At 41.1% G+C, this 24,345-nt stretch overlaps 2 protein-coding genes across 4 annotated transcripts in view; one reads left to right on the forward strand and one right to left on the reverse strand.

Annotated features, from left to right (window-relative positions):
* ANKRD10 (ankyrin repeat domain 10) overlaps positions 1 to 24,345 on the reverse strand; it is a 246,311-nt gene that overhangs the window by 114,043 nt on the left and 107,923 nt on the right. The gene's annotated exons all lie outside the window — the stretch shown is intronic.
* On the forward strand, positions 1,759 to 21,063 carry NAXD (NAD(P)HX dehydratase). Of its 3 annotated transcripts, XM_063126131.1 has the most exons (11): positions 4,162 to 4,814; positions 6,450 to 6,824; positions 11,491 to 11,641; positions 12,307 to 12,352; positions 13,330 to 13,418; positions 14,725 to 14,833; positions 16,917 to 16,967; positions 17,048 to 17,152; positions 17,396 to 17,516; positions 17,974 to 18,094; positions 18,836 to 21,063. In XM_063126131.1, exons 1-11 carry the CDS (start codon positions 4,190 to 4,192, stop codon positions 18,984 to 18,986), a joined length of 1,944 nt encoding a protein of 647 aa, XP_062982201.1. In that variant the 5' UTR covers positions 4,162 to 4,189; the 3' UTR covers positions 18,987 to 21,063. The 3 variants fall into 3 exon arrangements, with proteins under 3 accessions (XP_062982203.1, XP_062982202.1, XP_062982201.1); XM_063126133.1 differs by lacking the exons at positions 4,162 to 4,814; positions 6,450 to 6,824 and adding an exon at positions 1,759 to 1,839; XM_063126132.1 differs by lacking the exons at positions 4,162 to 4,814; positions 6,450 to 6,824 and adding an exon at positions 1,858 to 2,019.

Genomic DNA, 24,345 nt, shown 5'->3' on the forward strand with positions numbered 1-24,345 from the left:
TAAAATTACCAGGTAGCATCACTACCAGAGAGCACTTCTTTGCTTCAGGTTGTCATACTGTTATAAGGAAAAACATGGTAGCATCAGCCTGAAAGGCAATTAATGTGCTACTTTTCAATACAAACTATTATTATTATTATTATTATTTATTATTATTATTTATTTATATAGCACCATCAATGTACATGGTGCTGTACAGAGTAAAACAGTAAATAGCAAGGCCCTGCCGCATAGGCTTACAATCTAATAAAATCATAGTAAAACAATAAGGAGGGGAAGAGAATGCAAACAGGCACAGGGTAGGGTAAGCAGGCACAGGGTAGGGTAAAACTAACAGTATAAAGTCTGCACAACATCAAGTTTTAAAAGCTATAGGAAAAAGAAAAGTTTTTAGTTGAGCTTTAAAAGCTGCGATTGAACTTGTAGTTCTCAAATGTTCTGGAAGAGCGTTCCAGGCGTAGGGGGCAGCAGAAGAAAATGGACGGAGCCGAGCAAGGGAAGTAGAGGCCCTTGGGCAGGCGAGAAACATGGCATCAGAGGAGCGAAGAGCACGAGCGGGGCAATAGTGTGAGATGAGAGAGGAGAGATAGGAAGGAGCTAGACCGTGAAAAGCTTTGAAGGTTAACAGGAGAAGTTTATATTGGATTCTGAAGTGAATTGGAAGCCAATGAAGAGATTTCAGAAGCGGAGTAACATGGTCAGAGCGGCGAGCCAAGAAGATGATCTTTGCGGCAGAGTGGTGAACAGAAACCAACGGACTGATGTGAGAAGAAGGAAGGCCAGAGAGAAGAAGGTTGCAGTAGTCCAACCGTGAAATAACCAGTGCAGAAGGAAAATCTATTTTTATATTTCTTTTTCATCAAACAGTGTTCGGTAGATGGAACATTTATAGCATTGGGTCATGTTCTGACTTCCCTCAAAGTTTTCCTCCATGTCATGCACCCAATACATGGTGTGTGTTAGTGAGCCGGATAACTCATTTCAGTTCCTAATCAACGATTTATTTCCATTTTGCTCCTATTAACACCCCACCCCCGTTGATTAGCGTGTCCTCGGAACTCAGCCATTGAAGATGGAGCATAGTCAAATTTGCACTGTTCAAAGGTATTTGTTATCCATCTATTCCAGGACAGAGCTCTGTCATTAATAACAGGTTCTTCCTGTTCCTGAATGTAACCTGGCGTAGATTAAGATTACAAACCTAAACCGTAATTACTTGGAATTAAATACTATTGAATTAAATGGGAGTGACTCCAGGTAATTACCATTGGTATCAGAAGGTGTAAAATGTGAGTATGTAAAAAAAAACACCCATCAAATTCTTCTGCTTGTGGTTCCCTGGTCGGCAGCTGATTCACCACTGTGTGAACAGAATGCTGGACACTAGATGGACCTTTGGCCTGATTCAGCATGGCGCTTATAATTTTCTTATGTTCTTTAATCTACCAATAGAGTTTAACGCCAATAAAAAGGCGTTATAAGTGAACAATTTTGCGGACCCTTTGCCTGTTTTGAAAGGAGGAACAGGGTAGCCATTCTTGCGTGACCAACGTCCTACAAAATCAACATTTTCCTTCTTTCACTGCATATAAAATGAAATAACATATTGCAGCATTTGCCCCGCCCATCAACTTTTTTTTTTTGGTAGTGTCAATCAGCGCAAAAAAAGCAGCTAGGATTGGCTCCCCGCTAGGAGGTTTTCTTACGGCGGGAGGAGGCGGCCTACGCGTCCCCTTTACCGTGTCTGTGCGTTGGACCCGGAAGCAGCGCCGATGTATTGTACCAGCCGCTTGCTTGAGTGCTTGTCAAGAGCTGGTGTAAGCTCGGCTTGGCGGCTAGGTAAGGAGAGGGAGGGGAGAGGCGAGGCTGTGAAGTCGGCGTGTGTGCTGCTTGGGCAAACAGGGCCCGGGCGAGCTCGAGCTCGAGCTCATTTCGCCGGGATGGTTTGGGGAAGAGGCACTTGTGTGATCGTAGCACTGGCCTCGGCAGCTATTATGGTCTGGCTGCAATATGGAAAAGGTACATCGCCTCCCATGGGGTGTCCAGTTTACGAGCGGGATATGTGCCTTTATAGCTAGCCACAGGCCAGATTTGTTTTTTTAAGTATCCTTAAATGGAATCTCTACCTTTTCAAGTCGTCTAGTTCTAGCTCACTTCACCTTGCTTACTCCACGGAGTGGCCTAAAATAATTGTATAGTCAGTGTGTAGAGAGGTGAAGCTGATTTTTTCTTTAATAATTAAAAGGGGGCGGGGAAAATATAAGGCAGCGTAAACAGATTCAAAGCCAAACAGATGAATTTGGTCGCATGTTATAAACTTAGTAAATGTTTAGAATTACGTAGGTTTTTTTATGTATGTACGCATGTATTCTAATTAAAAGATTTAAAGAAAATACTACAGGCTTTTCACTGGAAAGTCACTGAGAACTTTAACAACCAATAAGGCCAGAATTCTGTGCTCAAGCCCACTGGTTGCAGCCCTCGTCCCAATCTCGATTCATGAAAGGCGAATCGCCACCCAACAAACACTTGACTTAAGTGTCACTCGATTTCTCTGCACATGGTTATTGGTACCTGAATCTATGAATTGGTTCCACTGAGAACTTTTGCGTATGTGGTGATGTGAATACCATCTCTGGGGTTAGATCTGTGATGACCCATTTCACAGATGCAAGTCAAAATGGTTGTGCCTAGACAGAAATCCCTCTAAACGGGGACCTCCTAATTTCTGTGTTCTCTACATCGGTTAGGACGTACTTGGGGTTAAATGCATGATAAATAGTAGCAGCAAGATTTATTGAGATGTAACAGTTCTCTAAGAATCTGAATGCTGGCTCGCGGGGTGGGAGTGAGGGTAAGCAGCCAAGGTCGCATACATATTATTATTATTATTATTATTATTATTATTATTATTATTATTATTATTATTATTATTATTATTATTACCTGTTTTTGTTGTGGCTTATGAGAGGTGCTGGTGAGAAGGGGGCCGTACAGCTAAACCTGACCATCGCTTGTGGCTGCTGGTGCCTTTCTGTTGAAAACTGGCTGTGAATCAGAAACTGTCAAGAGCATAAATCGAAAGTGCATTCTTCTTATTGGTTCGACACTGGTATATCCTCCTCCTGGGGAGTGGGCAGGAAAACGATAGACGGCTCTGGCAATGTCGGTATTGGCGTGTATGAGCTCGCCCTGTTGTTTCCCCGTTGTTCTGTATTGGAACCCCTTTACTGATACGTAGGGGCGAGGGCTGGTCCTGCTGTGTCGCTTCCCTCATATTCCTGGTTTAACGAGACATCCCACACATTTCCATATATTTTAAATTCCACGCTCCTTATAGTCTCAGCTCCAGGGCGCTATCCACTATTTTTCTTGAACATTTTGAAGGTGGACAAGGCCTCGCCCCGCGCGGCCCACCACCATCAACACCCCCCCCCATTTCGTAGGCTGAAGTTGTGACACACAAGCGAATGCTGCTGCTTTGTGCGTGAACTTGGTGACTGACTGGTGTGCGCGCACGAAGGGGAGGGGGACAGAGCGCAATGCGCGGTGACGCCGGGCCGACTTGGGCCCTCCGGGGAGCGGGGTAAGGAAAAGAGGCCGGCTCGGTGTTCTGCATCGGCGCCGAGCTCGCTCTCGGTACGAGCCGCCGCCGCCGCCGCCGCCGCTTCTTCGCCGCTTTGCCGCAGCAGTCGTGCGCTGCCCGTTGGTCTCGGGGCTCCGTGAGGCGATGAGCTGTGAACCGGGCCTCCAAGAGCCGCCGCCGCCGAGCTCCCGCAGCCTGAGGCGAGGGAGCGGCAGCCGCATACGCGGCTGAAAGCCCAGGCCCGCGTCTTGCAGCCAGGCCCGGTTTGCAGCCAGGCCGGTGTAAAGTTTTGTTTGTAGCCGGGGAGAAAAAAGATAAAGGTGAGGGGGCGTGTGAAGCTTCGAGGAGGGATGCGGCGGGAGCCCGGCCTGGCGCTGCGGTCTCTGCCGCCACAACCGCCGCCTCACAAGGGACAGAGAGACTGAGGCGACTGAGCGGTGAGGCGGGCGTTAATCCTGCCCGCCGCGCCCCCCCCCCCCCGCCATTCCCTCCCAGCCTCCGATCCATCTATTTATTTGCCCGCCCCCCACCCGCGACCCATCTCTTCGCGTCCCTTCCCGGGCGGGCGCGGCCATTGCGGCCCCCGGGTGGGCGGGCAGTAGGATGATCACCAACACGCGGGGCTTCCTGTGGTCCGACCTGGAGACCCGGGCGCTGCTGGAGATCTGGGGGGAGGAGGACGTGCAGAGCGCGCTGGACGGCAACTTTCGCAACAGCCATGTGTACCGGGACGTGGCCTGCCGCTTGGCCGAGCTGGGCTTCGAGCGCACCCCGGAGCAGTGCCGCATCCGCATCAAGGGCCTCAAGCGCCAGTACTACCAGGCCCGCGAAGGGCTCAAGAAGAACGGGCACGCCCGCAAGATCTGCAAGTACTACGACGAGATGGACCGCATCCTCAGCTGCCGGCAAGGCGCCGCCGGCCTCGACGGACATCTTGCCATCGAGCGGCCTCTGACCCCCGTGGCGGTGGCGGGAGGAGACGGCTGCCACCAACCCGCCGCCGCCATCGCCGCGCCCCCTTCCGCCGGGCCCGGGAGTTTTCGTAACAGCCGTGAGGCGGACGCGGAGGATCAGGACGACGACGACGAGGAGGAGGAGGAGGATGACGAGCTCGAGTCTCCCCCGCGGGACAACTTCCACGAGGACTCCGGCGAGTGCTCCTCCTACGCCGAGCACGCCATCAAAGTGGAGTGTCCCCCCTTCGCCATCCCGCTGCCGCCAGCAGAGAGTGAGCCTTTTTCTATAATTGGGTGGGTGGGTGTGCATGTAGCTGCCTATTCCCCCGCTCCCCAGTATACGCAACTATTTTCCCCCTTCCATCCACATAAAACAACCTCCCGTTCTTGATCTGCTTCTGTACAATTTGGGGGTGGGGGAGATGCCGCCTCCAATTTAATTTCACCCCCTCAGTTGATCAACACCACCTCCTTTTACCATTCATGAATACTGAGCCTGCAATTCTAAACATCTTACTTCTGACTAAATATGCATAGGATTACAGTGTAAGGAAATACCTTCTCTGAAATACAGAGCTGTGTTAAGTTACGCAGTGTTTGTCCTCACCTGAGCTCCATGCATGCATTTGAAGGGGGAAATCTCAGTGCTGCTGTAATAAACCATTTTCTCTTTCTGCTTCTGTCTAGACAAAGGAGAGAAATCCTCCCCCCACACACACACACACATTTCTAGTCAGACAAATCAGAAAACTGACCTAATCATTCCATTTCAGATGGTTTCATCTAAGCTAGGCACTCGTTAACATGGTTAAATGCTCCTTAGTTCAGTATTTCCAAGTGCCCTTTATTTTAAAATGAATTCCCATCACTCCATAAAACATAACCAGGAAGCATCCTTATTTTGCATACACCAACTACATATTAAGGTGTTACACAGTATCATCAGGAAGTTAAAAAAAATGCTGTAGTATATTACAGATTTTCTGTTTGTGTGTGGCAACAGCCCATTTCACACCAGTCCAGACTTTTGAAGGCACTAAAACACTCACACATACCTGTATAAAAAGGATAAAAAGTTATTCCCCTTCAAGTAAAAACAGTAGTCCGCAGGTCTCAAGTTTAATGGACACTCATACCACTCAGTCTAAACCTTTTCCACAAATACAGTTTGATTTCTTATATATACACAGACAAATTGTAGGAGCACTGCATGTGTACTGATGTCTGTACTTTCTGTACACAGATGTGTTCCTTGCCTTATTTTTAGAAAAGACTTACTAGGAAACTTTTTCTCTCTGTCTGAGATTCAAATGAAATACAGTCTAATACACCTGTGTGTATCCATTCTGTATAAATCTGGCTTCAAAAGCTAACATTTTTAAGCCAATTGGCTCATCCTTAAATACACATCAAAGGAGAAATGTTTACAGTTGCACCTTTTGTAATGTAAATCTAGAGATAGCTCAATTGGGCAATTGCCTGCAGTACAGGAATCTGTTAAAACTGAATGTAAATACCTACAAGGATTACACAATTCTATCGCATGTTTACTCAGAAGTAAATCCCACTGTGTTCATTGGCGCTTACTCCCTAGTAAATGTGTTTAGGATCACAGCTTTCCTGAAGAGTCTTTTATCTCATTATTAGAAACTGTTAAATCCTTTGACAGATGGTATAGACACTGTTTTCTAGGTTTTACTACAGTTATTCAGTATAACAATAAAATAGTTGTGATTGTAAAACCATCTTAAGAGAGGCTGAAGAGAGTTACTGTATGGTTTAAAATAAGCATATTCTTGTGATTAAATATTTGCTAAACTGGTACGTAGGTTGATATGGGATACTCTTATCTAACTGTTTAAGTCTGTTTAAAATATAAACAACTAATTTATCTACTTTTGTTTTAGGTTTTAAACAAATTAATGCTCACACCAATGCACCACCCTTATTATCTCAGGCTAAAAGATCAAAAAAACGGCATGCAAACTTAACACTGGACAAAATGATGGAGAAGTTTTTGCAACAAAGTATGGATACTGAAGAGAAGTTTTACAAATATGAAGAGCAGCGGCTTAAAATTGAAGACAAACGACGTGAAGCTGAGCATGCTAGGGAGCTCCAAATGTTACAAATGTTGGGACAAATGTTAGCAGGAATTTCTTCTACAGTATCGCAAAGGTCTTCATGTATACCAAGCAATCCTTCACAGAGATCAAATCATAGATCATACGGAGATAATTTTAACTATAATTCTATGACAACAACACTATCTCCACCCATAGGTACTTCATTCTATTCTGTAAATGATGTCTCAACCTGGTGGTGAAATTTTCTAATTGGGAAGTTCTGGGGTTTGCAAAATGAATCAAAACACAGAGCTTGGATGTTGAAATTTTACTTAGGTATAGTGTTTACTTAAGGTTGTGTTTTGTAGAGTTGCTATGAGATAGATCATGATGACTTAAGTAGTTTGTATAGTAGAGACTTTTTGAAGATGAAGAGCAAGCAGTTGTGTTTTAATAGGTTAAAGGAGGAATTCTGTTCACCTTGATAATAAAATCTGTATGGCTTGATATTTATTCTTTCATAGTAGTTCTGGAAATAGTTGAAATAATTGTGTGTGTTTGCATTTGAACCAGTAGGGGCAACTACAGTGGGCGTTCTAAAAGTATTATGAGTCATTACAATAGATGTTAACTAGTTAGAACGTGACTGGTTTTATAGCAGTTATTTTAAAAATAATGTTTACATCCTATTCTACTTTCTGCATGGAAGTACTAGGGATTAGAGTAAGTCTTTTACTCCTATGCAAGTTTAGACAGGAAAAAATATGGGGCATAGCTGGCTGGGAGTTGTAGGCTAAACTTGCATAGAATTGCATCTTTAGTTACTGTGCTTCTAAGCTCATCATGAGCTCTGACCAGGTAATAGCACTCCTGAAATTGACCCCACAAAATCTTACTTTAGCAACTTCGATGTATCTTCACTCCATTGAGCATCATACTTCTTCACCCACCTAGTTCTTGAATCCTTTTCATTGTATATCTTTGAACTTATCCATTCCTGCAGGCTTGTAATTGCAGATCCAGAATGAAGTCACTCTTTTGTTAGTAAACTTACACTCCAGCACAGCTGAAATATGATCCTTCAGGTGCAATGGGTTTTCTGCCACACTTGTAGCGTAAGTAGTATGGTAGCCACAGTTTTATCTGCAAAGTAATGGAGGTCAGTCTTCCTATTGTCAGGGAAACTTTTCCATATAAATACAGCTGCTGTGGGATATAGTTCTATCTCAGAAGTTTCAGGGGGGTTGTGTTAGGGCATTCTGAATTTGTAGAGGCTACTTGCGAGCCCTGGTGAACCAGCTGACATTACATCCAAATTGTGTGTACACCTTAGAATATGTTTAATATTCCCATCCGACTGCACACTGTAGAATTAGTAATGTTGTACAAGTTATCTTTTCTTGATATCTTGGCATTCCAAGATTGCATGGAGCACAATTTGAAAACTAGCTGCAAGGAATCATCTAGTACAACCCCCCATATATCTCCATGTGCTGATATTCTTCAGGACTATAGATAACCATGCCTGAGAGAAATTCTATGTATTTCATAGAAGTCAACTTGTGTTTAAATGTGGGCTCCATTCATAACATCCCTGCTGTTGTATTCTTTGGCTACAACCATAAACATACTTGTGAGGAAGTACCACTGGACACAGAAGAACTTCCAACATACACCTATACAATTGCAGTATTAGTCGATAATCTGGAGTAGATAGCCTCTGGTTCTATACTTACTATCAGTGAATAAGCACGTATTGAACAGGTGTGAAAGTTACCCGATTCCTACCTGTTTATGACCACACTTGCAATACTGGGTACAGTTCTGGTCACCATGCTTAAGAAAAGATACTGTAGAACTAGAAAAAGTGCAGAAAAGGTTAATAAAGTGATCAAGGAGCTGCAGCATCTCCCCTGAGGGAAGGTTACAAGAGTTGTGATTGTTTAGCTTGGAAAAAAGGAGACTGAGGGGAGATATGATAGAAGTGCACAAAATGTTGTGGAGAATGTAGATAAGGAGACATTTTTCTCCCTCAAAATACTAGAATCTGGGGTCAATCCCACGTAGCTGATTGGTGGAGATTCAGGACAAATAAAAGGAAGTACTTCTTCACATAGCGCATAACTATACAATGGAATTCATTACTACAAGATGTGGTGATGGAATTAAAAGGGATTAGATAAATTCCTGGAGGATAATGGCTGCTAGTCCTGACAGCTATGTGCTACCTCCAGTAGCAGAGGAAGTAAGTTGCTGGGAAACATGGCGGGAGGGTGCTGGTGCACTCATATCCTGCTTGTGGGTTTCCTGTTGACAGCTGTGTGAATAGAATGCTGGACTAGATGGACCCTTGGTCTGATCCATAATGGCTCTTCCTATGTTCTTATGATGCTATGATGCAGTGTATCTATATGTCCATAGATACACTGAAATTTGCTTTCAAGCCTTCAATGGCTGGCATTAATCTGATTTCACAATCACTGAACTATTGACATTTAAGCAGTAATTTATTTAGGTGTCTGGGAATAGATAATAAAAACCCAGTTGTTTGGGGAAAATAAAAAATATATAATTCAGAAAATAGAAAAATATATACAGCACAGGATATTACTTCTGTTGCTATTAAAGAAGAAACATGATAGCATGGCCGTTACTGCATTGTTGCTGTTTCCACTATTGTGACACTACTTAAAATCTGTTGTTCTCACCCATTTGTCTAGGAATCTGTGTTCTTTTTGGTTTATCATGATTTGTGGCTTTGTACTTTATTCTGACGTCTATTGATTTTAGTGTAAAAAATGAAATAATTGGAACTGGAATAAGCTGTGCAGGGGATGCAATGTCTATGTAGTATCAGTGGAAGTAGAATGCATTTATTAAAAGAAGGTTGAGCGAAGATGATTCTCCTGTAAGGATGCTTTTCCAGTAGTTACTCAGAGATCTGGTTATGGAAATGGTTTAACTGAAGATGGAGTCAAAAGGTATTTTGCTGATAATGCAACTATAGTGGGAGTTTTCTTGTTTTGATAGACTTTTTCATATGTGTGTGCGCACCCCCACACCGTGAATACTTTTGGCAGATATCTCTGAGCATAATTTGCACTGGGTTTTTGTGTGTGTTTGTTTTTTGTTTTGATATGTAGGCTATGCTTTGACAAATGCTAATGAAAAACAACAATCTAGTACCTATTATGTATTACAATTTTTCAGTTGGAAGTATCATCAAAGCTGCAGGAACATAGAAGATTACTTCTTTTGTTGCTTACCTTGAATTTATTCATTTTTGTCCTTGAATTGATATCCATTCATGTCTAGAAAGCCAGTGTTTTGTTATACTGGATCAATATCTATTGATATGTTTTTTTTTAAAAAAAAAAATGCGAGCTATCTGAGACAATTTTGATATTTTTTTCTGATTTGCAGCTTGAGATTTAAGTGGTTAAGACCCCAGTCCATGCTTCTTACAAGCACAAGTTTCCCTGTTCAGTGCTGTTCTCCCAGTTGTAGGAGTTAGTTGCATCTGGGTCTGAAAGTTGGTTTGCAACAAGTGAAAGTAGATGAATGGGAAAGAGATGTAATCTTAAACAAGCTTTTAAGATAGGAATGAGGCCCCAACATCTTACCCTCACTTGTTGCCCACTTCGTAGACACACTGCCTATTGGATCTTGCCAGTAGGCAAGACTTGACAGAGACGGACTTCTGTAATGGTTCGTTTCATCATATCCTGGTTGACCCGGGGGGTGGGAGTGGGAATGCAGAGTGGGTGCAAAAATCCCTAGTTAGCACTAGTACTGTTCGTACAGCTTCCTGTCCAGTTACCTACACTATATCTCCCATTATTTCATAGGGCACTTTCAAATCACATTAAGTCTGTAGTCTTCTACCCACTTGGTGCAAGCCCCATTGAATTCACGGGGAATTATCTGAGTAGATATGCATAGGCAAATGTGAGAACTGAAGTACTTCCAATCCCTATAGATCAGATTTGCAGAATACCTTTTGTGCTGCCCTCTTATCGGTTCACACAATAAACAGGGATTAGCATGGAATCAGCAGGAGTTGTAAAGTTTACATGTCAGGTTTTTCACAGTAAGGGTGCAGGGTGTTTCGGGGGAGAGCTACAGGTATGTGCATTTTCCTAGGATCCTTCCTGTGCTTCCAGTAGCGTGACAATGCCCATCTTGGGAGTGTGGGAAGCTGATACCTGGTTGCAAAAACTCAGACCTCTGCATCCTCAAAATTAAGAAATGCCTTTACCTCTGTTTGCTTGGCTGATGATAGTGCTCAGTAAGGTTTTATCTAGGCGTGTTGAACCCCAGGCCTGCAGGCCAAATCTGTCTTGCCTAGGGGCCAAATCCAGCCCTCCAGTGTTCCCCAGGTGAGCATTCCCTCTTCTCTTGCCACCATCCTTTTCCGAGCACTGATTGTTTGGTGGCTTCCCAGCTTTTGTGTGTGAGAGAGTTCCCCCATTCTAAAAGGCTGGAACGCTTCTCCCAAGGCTAAGTTACTGATAGGATGAGCTTTAAACTAAAACCTGCTGACATTTTTGGTGTTTCAGCCCTGCCCACTAGGGAATGCAGCCCCTCGAGCCTCTAGGTGGTGTCAATCCCTCAGTCTGAAAGAGGTTTGACACCCCTGATTTAACTAGTCCATTAAAGATAAACATACAATCTTTACTGAACTACTTTTTAGTAGTGAGCAATGTGTAAGATGTGTGGGTGTCTGTGCAACATAGTTATTAAGATGTAAACAAAATATATTTAATATTGTAATGTCCTGGAAGCACAACAAACGTCATGCTTAAGTGAATGCATTCAACATCTTGAATTTCTGAAGTTCATTTTTGAAGTAATTAAATGTCTTTATTTTATTTTATTTCAGTTATAGAGAGATCTTTTTCAGTGCACAAAACACATTCTATAAAGGAAATGGAGAATATATTTCAATTGGTGCGAAATGTTATTCCTCCTCTAACTGCCAAAAAACATAAAGGCCAAGATGGACGAATAGGAATTGTTGGAGGATGCCAAGAGTAAGTTAAATAGAAATGTACATCATCCTTTCAAAAATGTCTATGAATACTACTAGATTACAGAATGGTTTTACTAGCCCTCCAGCTTACATATATCTACATATCCAGTCTCAACATAGTTTCTTTCTCATTCCCATTAGTGTAAGTGGAATCAATATATAAAATAATTACATGCAGAATAGATTATACAAAAACATTAATTAGCATTTAATTTGTATAGGTCGCAAAATTATGCTTTCTTTCAAGAACTTGGATTGCCTGGGTGCAGATACTTTGGACTGTATCTTAAAACATTTCCCACATCCTCAATGCCAGATTTCCCTCTTGAAATCTTGAGGCCTGCAACTGTTTGTTTTATATGGGGATGATTAATCTTGTGTGGCACTAAGAACAAGGAGGAGATCCCAGGATGGGGAGGGGAGCTTCCTATCAGGTCTCTAGGCCCCTTCCCTCCCTTTCTCCGAAGCTGCACCTAGATAGGTGAAATCACAAAAATGCAGGGTGACTGGCACTTGGAGAAGATTCGTTCTGTGCTCCAGTAGCCTTGCACAGGATAGTTGGCAGCCTCCGATTTTGGAAGCTGGCAACTATCCGGTTACCTTGCAGGAGGGAAAGATTGTTTCATCATGCTTCCTAAGATAAGCTTCTTCTTTTTTCATTTTTAGGTATACAGGGGCACCATATTTTGCTGCAATTTCAGCTCTGAAAGTGGTATGTTTTTTTCCCCTAACTTTGCATGGAGTGTATCTTTAAAGACATTGGTCATTGTCCAACAGAGTTAAATGTGCTTAAACCCAATGAAAAAAACAACTTAAATGTGCTGAACCCAGTAATAGATCACAAGCATGTGAGGCTTATACTGTAGGCTTGAAATAGGAGGAGATGAGAATTAGCTCTGGCCTGGGCAAAAAGCAGGGACGAACTGGCTAAGAGGAGCTTTAGACCAATAGAAGGCTTAAAACTCAGTCATGTGAGTCCCTGCTTTTCCTGGGTAATAAGGGGAGATAACCATTATGGGATGCCTTCCTCACACCAACCTGGAGAATGTCAAGTGTGCTTATGACGCTTTGGAATTGTTCAAACTTGAGAATGCTGATAGTAACTGACTGTGCCTTTGGATGGCTGCTTTTACAAATGCTAACTTCTATTTTAATACTAAAAGTGTAGATTGCCATTATATATTGTGTAGAATTGTGTCTTTGGAAACAGTAATTACTTCAGCAGTAACATATTTCACTTCTATAATCACTGCATTGCAAACTCAGTGTGGAGTAAACTACTCCTGTCTGCTTTAGATGTATTTACATCTACCAACTTAAAATACTTTACTGCTCAAGTTATTGTTGAAACAAATTGCTCATGCTTGAGAAAGTAAGTATGAATGTACTCTTTAGTTATCCTAGAGTGTTACAGACTTTTGGGAACTGGCTTTCATATACATAACTCCAATTCTGAACATATCTTTTCCATTGAAGTCATGAGGTTTATTTTAAAAGATAAGCGTATATAGGATTGGGGTATTGGTTTTGTTATCCAGTGATGTGTAGAACAATGTTGGGTGGGAGAATGAAGCTAGAAGGCAAAAAAATGGCTTTGTTTGGGTATTAAATAGTTCTGTATTAATGGTTGATGGTTTAGCAGTACTTGATGGTTTAGCAGTATCAATAACTATGTGTTAACTTCCTTAGGGTGCAGACTTATCCCATGTATTTTGTACCAAAGATGCAGCAACTGTGATAAAATCTTACAGTCCAGAGCTGATTGTTCATCCAATTTTGTAAGTATCCTTGTTGCCTGTTTTGCTTTCCTCCTTATATTTTTCGCTCAACTTACAAAGTAAACTGTATTAGCAGCTCACGAGGTCAGAGCTAAGATTCCAGTGCCAGTTGAAGAAACCGCAGCCCATGTATCTTTAATTACGTAGTTATGCCATTGTGCCAGGTCATGGTCTATTACACAGGATCCAAAGGACAGAGAGGATTTGTTAGATGGGCAGAGTATGACTGTTAAATCACACATGTGGCAATGAGGCATTGCCATGCTTTCAATCAACTTTAACAGTAATAAGTCCCTGTTCCGCTGTAACTAAAGCCAATCCTGAAAATGTTATTCCGGCGTGTTTTTATTAGGAGACACTTCCGTAATGACAGTAGAACTTTTAATTGCTTTCACATGTGCTACAAATAGTTCCAACTGCTGCCTTCCAAAAGTGGCAGTGCTCATACCTATGCTGCCTTCTGAAGCTGTGTCCAAACTATTAGTCAGATTACTCCCTTACCGTTATCTATATATGTATTAATAAAAGCCCCAAGAGAGGTGCTGAAGGGATTCTTTCCTGGCAACCAATTACATGAGGCTGAACACTAGGAGAGACCTACATACGTAAGCATTACACCAGCCTGTTTATGTACCTTAAAAGTTGGTCACTACAACTCCTAATTTGTAGCAGGGTTGGGAATTGGGGAGTGGGGAATAAAACAGATAATATTCTGACAGAAAGTGAAATGGGAAAACAAGCTGCATGCCAGGCAGAGATGGGAACTTGGAGGAATATGCCACACATGGGAATTCCTTCTCTCCATCCTGGGTTTAAAAAGAAAAAGAAAATACGCCAGCTAGCCATTGACGTTGGAGTTTTCCTCCCCTTCTTGCTTTCACTTGCCAGCTTCCCAGGCAGATGGAAGTTTCTCCCTCATGTCCTTTCACACAATAACATGCTCTGCAGCTAAAATGGAAAACCGTTGCTAGGCATATAGTGGCTTTTCTTCTCAGTCCCTGGCAGTTATAGTTAAAAATAAAATGTACCCTTAAATTAAATGGTAGCTGCTGTTGAATAACAGAAGGGGGAAATCCATTGACTTGTCAAAGACTAAGTCTGCAAGGAAGCTTTGTTGTGAATGATTTCCAGGTTCATTGCAAAAATTAAAACTCTGTGCAGGAGAAAAATGGCATAGTGATTTCTTTGGAAGGTTCATAGTTGCTGTTTTGCAGGAGAGGGCTTTGGAAGATGGCACATCAACTGCATTGAAATTGAGTCAAACCTTTGAAAACACGATGGTCTATGCTCAATTTTCCCCCTTTAGGGACAGCCCTGATGCTGTTCATGAAGTGGAAAAGTGGCTACCACGACTGCACTCGGTTGTCATAGGGCCTGGTTTGGGAAGAGATGATGTGCTGCTTGAAAATGCTAAGGTAATTTGGATTCCAATATTCTGTGCAGTAATTATTTTTAGTGTACTTATCTTATTCAGTGCATGAAGTTATTTTGACATGAAGGTAGAATTAGCAGCTACAGTTGGTGAAAGCTGTTGTGTTGTGGACTACAAAGACTTGTGTTTTCCAAAGTCTAAATTAGGACTTCTCTAACTGTGTTGTGGAGGCAGGGGAATTGCTAGGTACTTTAAATATTCAGAGCTCCACTTCCAAATCCCAACACTGGCCACTACTTCGATCTAAAAGGAGAGGCGGGTAAGAAATAAATTATTATTATTATTATTATTATTATTATTATTATTATTATTATTATTATTATTATTTAGCCAGGCATTCTATGGCCAGCATCTTGCTGGGCAGACCAACAGCTGGAACACCCAGCATAGCAGTGACTGCCTAGATTGAGGCTAATCCACATTGGGAGAAGACGTATAGGCCTCCCCAAATCCTACCTGAAGTCTTACATAGGCTTCTACTACATAGCTTAGCCTTAGTTTGTACACTGCTGCTGCCCAGTCAGATGCTAGCTATGGAGTGCCTGGTCAGGCAGTGCTCCCTGCTAACTTTCTCTTTTGACTCAAGTGTAGGAGACCCTGCATTGCAATCAAACGAGAAGGCAAGCGAAGGTGCAGGCAGAGTCTGGGCTGCCCCAGATTCAGAATTAGATTGAGGATGCAGGACAATAGGTCCAAATCTAGCAACACCCCTAGCTGGAGGCCTCCCTGGCTTCTGAAAGAATGCTTCTTGAGTCCAAGACTAAACAAAGATGGTGTGGCTGACATCTTGTATTTTGTTATAGACCTGGATGCCAGCAATAACATAGGAAATGGGAGGTGGCCGCAGCATGCAGATGCATGACATGCTGTAAGAATCTGTCTTTCAGGACGTGGCTGCAAAGTGGGCACTAAACCTCCCCTTACGGTGTTTGAAAGAACTCCATGCTTTGGCCAGCTGTTTTACCACTTTATCTGTTTTATTGCTTACTCAGTCCTGTCACAGTGGTGATAAAGTAACCAACTGAAGTACCTCGAGTTATCTTTTCCCACTTACGCTAAAAGATGAGCAATTGAGGAAGCATATAAAGAGAATTGGCTTGCTTTTGCTTTTTAGCAGGACTGCTCTGCATTATTAACATCTGAGATGAAATCCAAAGTGCGTAAGTCCCACAATAGTGAAACATAATGGAGCTAGCATCGATTTGTAGGCATCTTATTTCTGAGCTCTCAGCATCTTCCAGCTCTCTCAAAAAGGAACAATTACAACAAACCTGTAATATATGTAACATACACAGACAAATTGCGTGGCTCAGTGACAACCCTATTCTATTTCTAATGCCCTGAGCCAAAGCCATGGTTTCTATGGAATTTTACTTCCAAATTTGGATGCTTGGGTTCATAACCTAAGTCATGACATAAGAAATTCTGTCATGCTTGTTATGATGGACAAGCAATAAAAAGTGTGTGTGTGTGTAGGTAGAATTAGGGGTGATATAACACTAGAGGCTGTGGTCAGAAAAGATTGTCAATAAGGACAAAACTTCTTTTGTAGTTTTAAAGAATAAATGTGTGTGCATGTTATAGCAACTACAGAAAGTGAAGTGTCTTTTTAAGCATGATTAGAAATTTAATATGAAGGTAGTTGCCTGGAATCCATATGTTACTTTTATCCTTAAAAGATATTTGTACATTGTCAGGCAGCAATGTGACTTGGACTCAGAGAGGCTTTGTACATGCTTTTAACATGTGGATTGTTGTTGCTGCTGTTTTGCCAAACACAACTGATGTGTTAAATGCTTGTGTGAATCTACCCTTGTACACATTATTAGAAAATATTGTACTGAGGAGAAAGAAAATGCAACAATCGAGTACTTAAACAAATGCCACAAATAGTTTTTAGAAGCAGCTGTTTTCTTAATCCTTATTTGAAACTGTAGGCGTTATTTTATTTTTATTTATCCTAAATATTTTTAGACCATCTTTCATCCAAAATGGATTTCATTAGACAATAGGAGAAAAAAATTCATTTCCTACAAATTTTAAAATGGTTCTCTTTTTTTAAACAGGGGATTATAGAAAAATCCAAGGTCAAAGGAATTCCTATTATAATTGATGCTGTAAGTATTATGTTTTCATTCGTTTGTTTGCGTGGTGTTATTCTTGCCAGTAAATGTTTCTCTTTTCTTGCCTTATGCAGGATGGTTTATGGCTGATTGCCCAACAGCCTTCTCTTATTCAGGGTTATCCTCGAGCTATTCTTACTCCAAATGCTATGGAATTTAGCAGACTATATGAAGCTATGGTGAGTTGTTTGTTTTTTCAGTGAAGAAAATAAATTCACATCCAAAACACACTATTCATGCTTAAATCAAACTTCCATAGGATAGTACCCTCCTTTATGGATTGATTAGTGGGAGAACAGATAGGCTTTCTGATGGAATGTTTACCTAGAATTTATTTATTTATTACATGATGGTAAATGATAGTATTTTATACCACTGAGTGAAATATTTAATTCTGTATGATATCTCCCCCTCTGTCTTAGCTTAGAGACCCTGTAGATAGCAGTGATCATCATGGATGTCTGCTAAGGCTCAGCCAAGCCTTGGGGAATTTGACAATTGTTCAAAAAGGAGAACGAGATCTTATTTCAGATGGAGAAAAAGGTAAGTGAAGGAAAGACACAATACATCTTATGAGACATTTTGTCCTCCTATGATAGATGTTGTGGGAAAACAAAAATGAATGCAGGGAAGCATATATTAAATATTGGAAATTAAAAGTACAGGGAATTCCAGAAAAGCAGGAATGCACTGACTGGGTTCGGACAACATCTTCTCAATAATTCAGTTAAACAGTTGATTGTTATAATGTGAGAACTGGGCCTGTATGAGGGAATTTATGTTCAAATTTTGTCTATTTGGACAAGATACACAGTATTATTTATTGAAAAGTGAACATCATAGAATGTGACTCAATGCTAATAACTTAATACCTGAATCATTCTTTTGTGGGAAAAAGTCCTAGTCTACTGCACTTCGTGTCTACATTTCCTAAACATCTCTCCCACAAGCATGTTGAAGTCTAAATATCTTCAACCTCTTACAATCTTTTGCCTTTCAGTGCTTGTATGTAGCCATGAAGGAAGTAGCAGAAGGTGTGGTGGACAAGGTGATCTCCTTTCAGGTTCTCTTGGAGTCCTAGCACACTGGGCATTCCTTGCTGGACCAGAAAAAACAAATGGGTAAGACACTCCCAAGTACTGTGATCATTTTCAGCAACTTAGTTATTCCATGGAACTACTATAAAAAGTTACTGGTGAGGAGAGATCCTTCTACATGGGGCTTGGAAAAAAGGAGGCTAAGGGAGACATGATAGAGATGTACAAAATTATGCATGGTATGGAGAACGTGGATAGGGAGACATTTTTCTCCCTCTCTCAAAATATTAGAATCCAAGGTCATCCCATGAAACTGATTGGTAGGCAATCCAGGACAAATAAAGGAAGTACTTCTTCACACAGCGCAGTTAAATTATGGAACTCACTACCACAAGATGTAGTGATGGCCACCAACCTGGATGGCTTCAGAAGGGGGTTGGATAAATTCCAGGAGGCAAAGGCGATCAATGGCCACTAGCCCTGATGGTTGTGTGCGATCTCCAGTATTCGAGGCAGTAAGCCTGTGTGCACCAGTTGCTGGGTGGGAGGGTGCTGTTGCACCATGTCCTGCTTGTTCATCCCTGGCCGATGGCTGGTTGGCCACTCTGTGAACAGAGTGCTGGACTAGATGGACCCCTTAGTTTGATCCAGCATCAGGGCACTTCTTATGTTCTTACATTGAATGTTTGGAGTAGAGCTCCTTGAAGGTGGTGTATGTTTGGAGTAGTTTGGAGTATGTTTGGAGTAGTTAAACTTCAGAAGCTCCTTGAAGGTGGTGTATGCTCATGCACATTTCAGTGTTAATTGAGATTCTTTTCATTTTAGTCAAAATCCCTTTCTAGTGGCTGCATTTGGAGCATGTTCACTTACAAGGCAGTGCAACAACCAAGCCTTTCAAAAATGTGGACGGTCTATGACAGCTTCTGACATGGTTTTAGAAATTGGAGCAGCCTTTAATAAACTCTTTGAAACCTAAGACCAAAGTAGCAGAGGATGAAGAAAAAGACAACGCTGACAGCAACGGAAATTACAGTAGGGTATCCATGTGTAATGCACCATTTTCAAGTGCTGTTAGCAGTATTGGTATACTAGGGTAGCTTTTATTTTTTAAAAATAGAAAAATTGTAGATATTTTTTAAGGAGTTTGGAATACATTTTTTGGCTGAATAAACTGTAGTTGCAGATGTTATAATATAATAAAACTAAACTTAAAAGTATTTCCTCTGTTCTATCTCACAAGTTATTGAGCAATAACTAAAGGTGTGCTAGCAGCAAAAAATGCACTCCATATATGACATAAGAACAAGCCAAAGTTAAGTATTTTCAACAGTGGATGCTGGTTGACTTGTATGTTGTATTGAATTCAGTGGGACTTACTCCCTAGAAAGCGTGTTCAGGATTGTGGCCTTAGCGTCATTAATTTTAGTGGAAGAAATATTAAATATGCAGTTATTTCTCTCATTGAAATAAATTGGATTTGAAAGTACTTACCTTTGGTTTGATTGCGTCATAATCTTCTTCCACCAGCTCAGTTTAGTAACTTGGCTTGAACCAACTTAATTTCTGTTTTGTTCTAGGTACTACTACAGGGTTTCAATTCTGCACAATGATTGTGCTGCATTTGAAACTTGGCATCTTTGAGCAGGGACTGCATGCAAATTGCCTTTAAATCTTGAGTAGAGAGGCACTGATTTTTGTTCCTTGCTTTTGGGATGGAGAGGGAGGGATGGGCATCACTAGTCTTTAAAACAAAAAATCCACAGCACTAAGAAGCTGTAGAACGTGGCATGTGAAAGTAGAACTTATTTAGCTGAATGTATTAAAGCTTCATCTACTGTTCAGGGCTAGTTTAGAACATGAAACCAAATCATTTGCAGAGGAGCTAGACATAACTTGTACTAAAACCATTCACGGGTTATTTTTTTAAAAGGGGCTTAAGAAATGATCCACCATGATCAGCTTTTGGCATAAGACCCATATAGTTTTTGCACAGGAATAGTTGTTCATAGGAAGTGCCCTTCGTGCTTTTATACTAGCTTAAAAAAATCACCTCCAATTGTTGGTTACAGTGATAAAATAGTGTGTGGATTGGATACTTTTTTTTTTTTAAATCACCAGCATATAGTATGAAAAGGCAAAGGGCAGCCCTTAATTGCACAACAATAATAAAGAACAGGCAGCCCACAACAGACTACAGGGTAGAGAGTAGGTTGTTCAAAGGTCAATAGCAACTTATTCCTAATATAATGGCTTTGCGCTTCTTTGTAATAAAGACAGCACACGCATTCAAGATGAGGTGCGTCAGCTGCTCTAAATGTAATCCTGCTAGTTTTGCCGATTGACCAGATAAACATTTAATTTTGTAGGATCTATGCACTAAGTATTTTTACTTTAGAAATTCCACCTCATTGTAATGGTTTTTAAAAGACTACAGAGGAAGAGTATGGCAGAATACCCTTTATTTTTACTTGAATGACTTGCAGCCTGTTGCTATGCATATTTACTCAGAAATAAGTCCCACTAAATTCAATGGGACTTACTCCAAAGTATGTATATGGACAACTGCAGCCTTAGTCTACAATCTCTAAACTAGCATTCCCATTTAGGGACAGACTGTGTTGCTCTTCCTAGGGTTTGCTACAATATACAGTAGTCAGACACTACTTAACATTAACTTTCTACTTGCAACCAGGAGATTGCTCTGTATAAATTCGATGTGCTTACCGCTAACATTTGGATGCACTGTGACTACTACCTCAGAACAATACGTTTGTTTTGTTTCCTTTTAATATAAAATGTTCTGTTCTTTGGTTTTATCAAAGTTCAGAGCACCAACTCAAAAAATATATATGATGCAGTCCCTATCACTTGAGAATGCAGGTGAGGGATACTGCTCTCCCATGTAAAAAACATAGCAGGAACAAGGACATGTGATCCCTCACTTTGCTTCTGGTAGTACTGACTGTGGTTGGCATAATAGACTTTTTCTAAACTATTGAATCAGCTCTGAGAGGTTGCCTGTATTTAAGCAATATTTATTTATAGGGCATTATCTGCTCACACTGGAGTGGATCCCATGCTGTAACCTAGTACTTGGAAGATCCCAGCACGGCTGTAGAGCCATTCTTCCCACCTGTGCAGGCACACAGGTAGCACAATAGGGTGTTAGGGAGAAAGGGAAATCTCTTCGTCTCTCATGTCTAAATCTAATCCTCCTTCTTTGCCCAGTGCTGGTTTCTTTTGCTCATAAGGGAGGTTCAACTATGACCTCCTATTCCTCCTAATATCCTGTTGCACTACCTATATATGTATGTGTCTGTCCTGTAGTTGGGACTGGGGGAGATTGTGAGTTCAACGGAGATCTTCCACTGTGGACACTACAGCCAGAGTACAAATGTATCATGCTCCCAGTGTTTAAATTACAGAACTGTCATGGTGGAGTGAGGGGGATATTAACTATTGACGTAATTTTAACTAATTTGTGCCATTCCCCTCAGTAAAACACAACACAACATAGCTACCATCATTTAGAATTGAGCTGTCAATACTTAGCAAGTAAGTAGCAAGGTTTTAAAATTATATTTGTAGGGAAACCAAATATGACCTTGGATTTTTCAAACTGATTAGAACAGCCGGTACAGAATTGAATCTGCCTGTTTTTAATTGTATTACAAGAGTTGCAAATATGTTGTTCACAAGTGTATAAAGATTTTACAACTGAAACAATCTGAAGATGTAGCAATTTCTTTTCTCGAGGAAATAAAAAACATGGCAAATTAAAACGTCAATTGTGTATTTGTTCATAGGGACCTAGTTAGCCTCTGGCCAATGAATCTACAATATAGGAATGAGCTAACTTCTCCATTTCCTTTATGTTGCATTACTTGGCACATTTAACACAAAGATTTCGGTTTTACCACTCATAAAGGCAGTAAACAAGTACTCCTCTGTCAATAATCCTAAAAATTAGCAGCGTTTATGGAAGTTTCTTGCTGAAATTCTTTTTCTCGGCAAAAAAGGGGGAAATATATTATGCATAAACACTGCAAGGAAGAGGCCTAGTTGCAAGAAAGAAACATAATGAAAACTGCTTATTAGGAGAAAAATATTGGCTGAGTCTGAAGAACTATGTGGATAAAGTAGTTAGTAAATTAAATAATTCACTTTGCAATAAATCATTCTTTTAAGAATCTGGGTTGGATCCAGACTTAGTCATGCTTAGAGTAGATCCACTGAAATTAATGAGACTTGTTAGTCATGACTAATACATTCCATTGATTTCAACGGTTGTAAACGAAGTATAACTAAATCTGTATCTAACCCCCTCTCTGTGCCTATTAGTGTGATTTAACAAGGAAATTTTCAAGCTGTTCGCTATGTTGGGTGTTGCTAGAAAAAATGTTTAGCTTAGCTAAGCCAATCCTTATGGTTTGTTTAATTAGTTAATTAGGTTTAGAATCTACCAAGTTTACAATTAAAAAAAACTGTAATAGAGTTGCCACTGTGTATCACTTTTCTATATTAATACATGCCCCTTATTTTGGACCATCATTGCAGATGATATTTGTGATGTCATAAATTTATTCTCTTTTAATTCAGCATAACTCAGCTTCCCCAGGGAACCCCATCCTATACTTATTTTCTCAAAAATCAGAAGTGGAGTTCAATGGGCTCCAAAAGTCAATCTTAGCTTTTTGAGTAACTTGAAATCAGAACTGCATAATTGCTGAAAAAAATGTCAAGGGTTAAATGATTAACAGACTGAGAGGGACTAAGATGAATGATGAGTGAAACATTTGTTTCAATAACTTATTTAAACATAAGAAACTTGACCATCTGCAACTTCGGAGTCAATCTGTTGGTATTTTTAGCAGCAGTGCTACAACTAAACAGGGCTGTTCATACATCATGTTAATCTATGGTGGCTTATAAACTACACAGATTATTTTGCAAATAGTCTACTGTGTCTCATCACACGATTGGACAAATATGCTACACGGTGTAGTTTAACTTCCTCACCCCTTCTCCCTTTGTAGTTCTCCCACCCAGCTGGGCAGATATTCCAGCTTTCTTTGCAGTGGAAACCATATCCCACCCTCCCTCGCACTGCTGCTACGTCACCTGCCTGTCTCCAATTGGCCCACTTCATGCTAGGGCCATCTTCTGTCTCTACCTCCCTGCCGTTCTCAACCGGTGATGATCCTTAACCCCTTGCCCACACCCAACCCATGTTGTCCCAATTCTCAAGGCTCTGCTTCTGCCCCTTCCTCCCACCACTGCCCCACTTCCCAAGCTGGATTTCCAAGCCTTTTGCCTTATCTTCACCTGTGTGCATCAAAAGGGAATGGTAGGCTCCAAGTCCTTTAAATTTAGCAGAAATTGGGCAATATTTAATATGCGGAGTCTCCTCATGGAGAGGTACCTGATGTATTACTGGATAATTGCATGGTTTTGCTTTTTCGTGGAAAAGTGAGGGTTGAACCACAGGTGAAACTGAACCATGGAGGCGAAAGCAACTTTGGAAGTTTGCAGAGCACATCACCAAAAGAAGGAGGAGTTGGGAAGCGAAGACGCTGGAGCACCAGTGGCAGCGCGATCTGTTGCTAGGCAGATCTTGGGAACAGCAGTTGCTCAAAAGCAGCAGAGATTTTGGCGATCTTCATACAGTTGTGTGACAGATAACAAGCTAACTCACGATACAGAAAATAACACTCACTGCTCAGAGTGGCTTATTTGGGGGAAATAATCCACCAAGGGTGGGTAAAACAGCTCACAGATGACATGCTAACCCAACATGGGTTACTCAAAGAAAAATAAACCATCATGGGTACTGTGTTGTCCAAACCCAGTCTACATATTTCAGTCACCAAAGTATCAGTAACAAGCAAAAGATTTCAATCATCCACTAAAACCACCACCATGGTTTTGTAGTAAGGTCCAGGATGTTTGGCTAAGCAAAACATTTTTTTCTAGCAGCATCCAACGTAGCAAACAGCTTGGAAATTTGTAGTAAGGGCCAGAAAATACCTACAAGTCACCATAGATAAAAAGATTGCTTGGTTCTTTTATGCAACAATTTAATCTTCATATTCTGAATAACAAGAGTCCATATGACAAGAGAGTAGACATAGGTGGAAGGTTGTTACAGTGTGAAGGAATTAAACAATGCACAGGAAATACTATGGGAAAATTTGCCAGCTTAAGCCTTGATGGATGTAGCAATGCACAGCATGATCCAGTAATATGTGCCTCTGTGACTATAGAACATGAGGTTGCATATCTTTCAGAAACAATAGATATGATGAGAAATGCCCACACAGCAGAATATTTAAAAG

This window comes from Elgaria multicarinata, chromosome 5 (genome assembly GCF_023053635.1).
Source record: "Elgaria multicarinata webbii isolate HBS135686 ecotype San Diego chromosome 5, rElgMul1.1.pri, whole genome shotgun sequence".
NCBI lineage: Eukaryota > Metazoa > Chordata > Lepidosauria > Squamata > Anguidae > Elgaria > Elgaria multicarinata.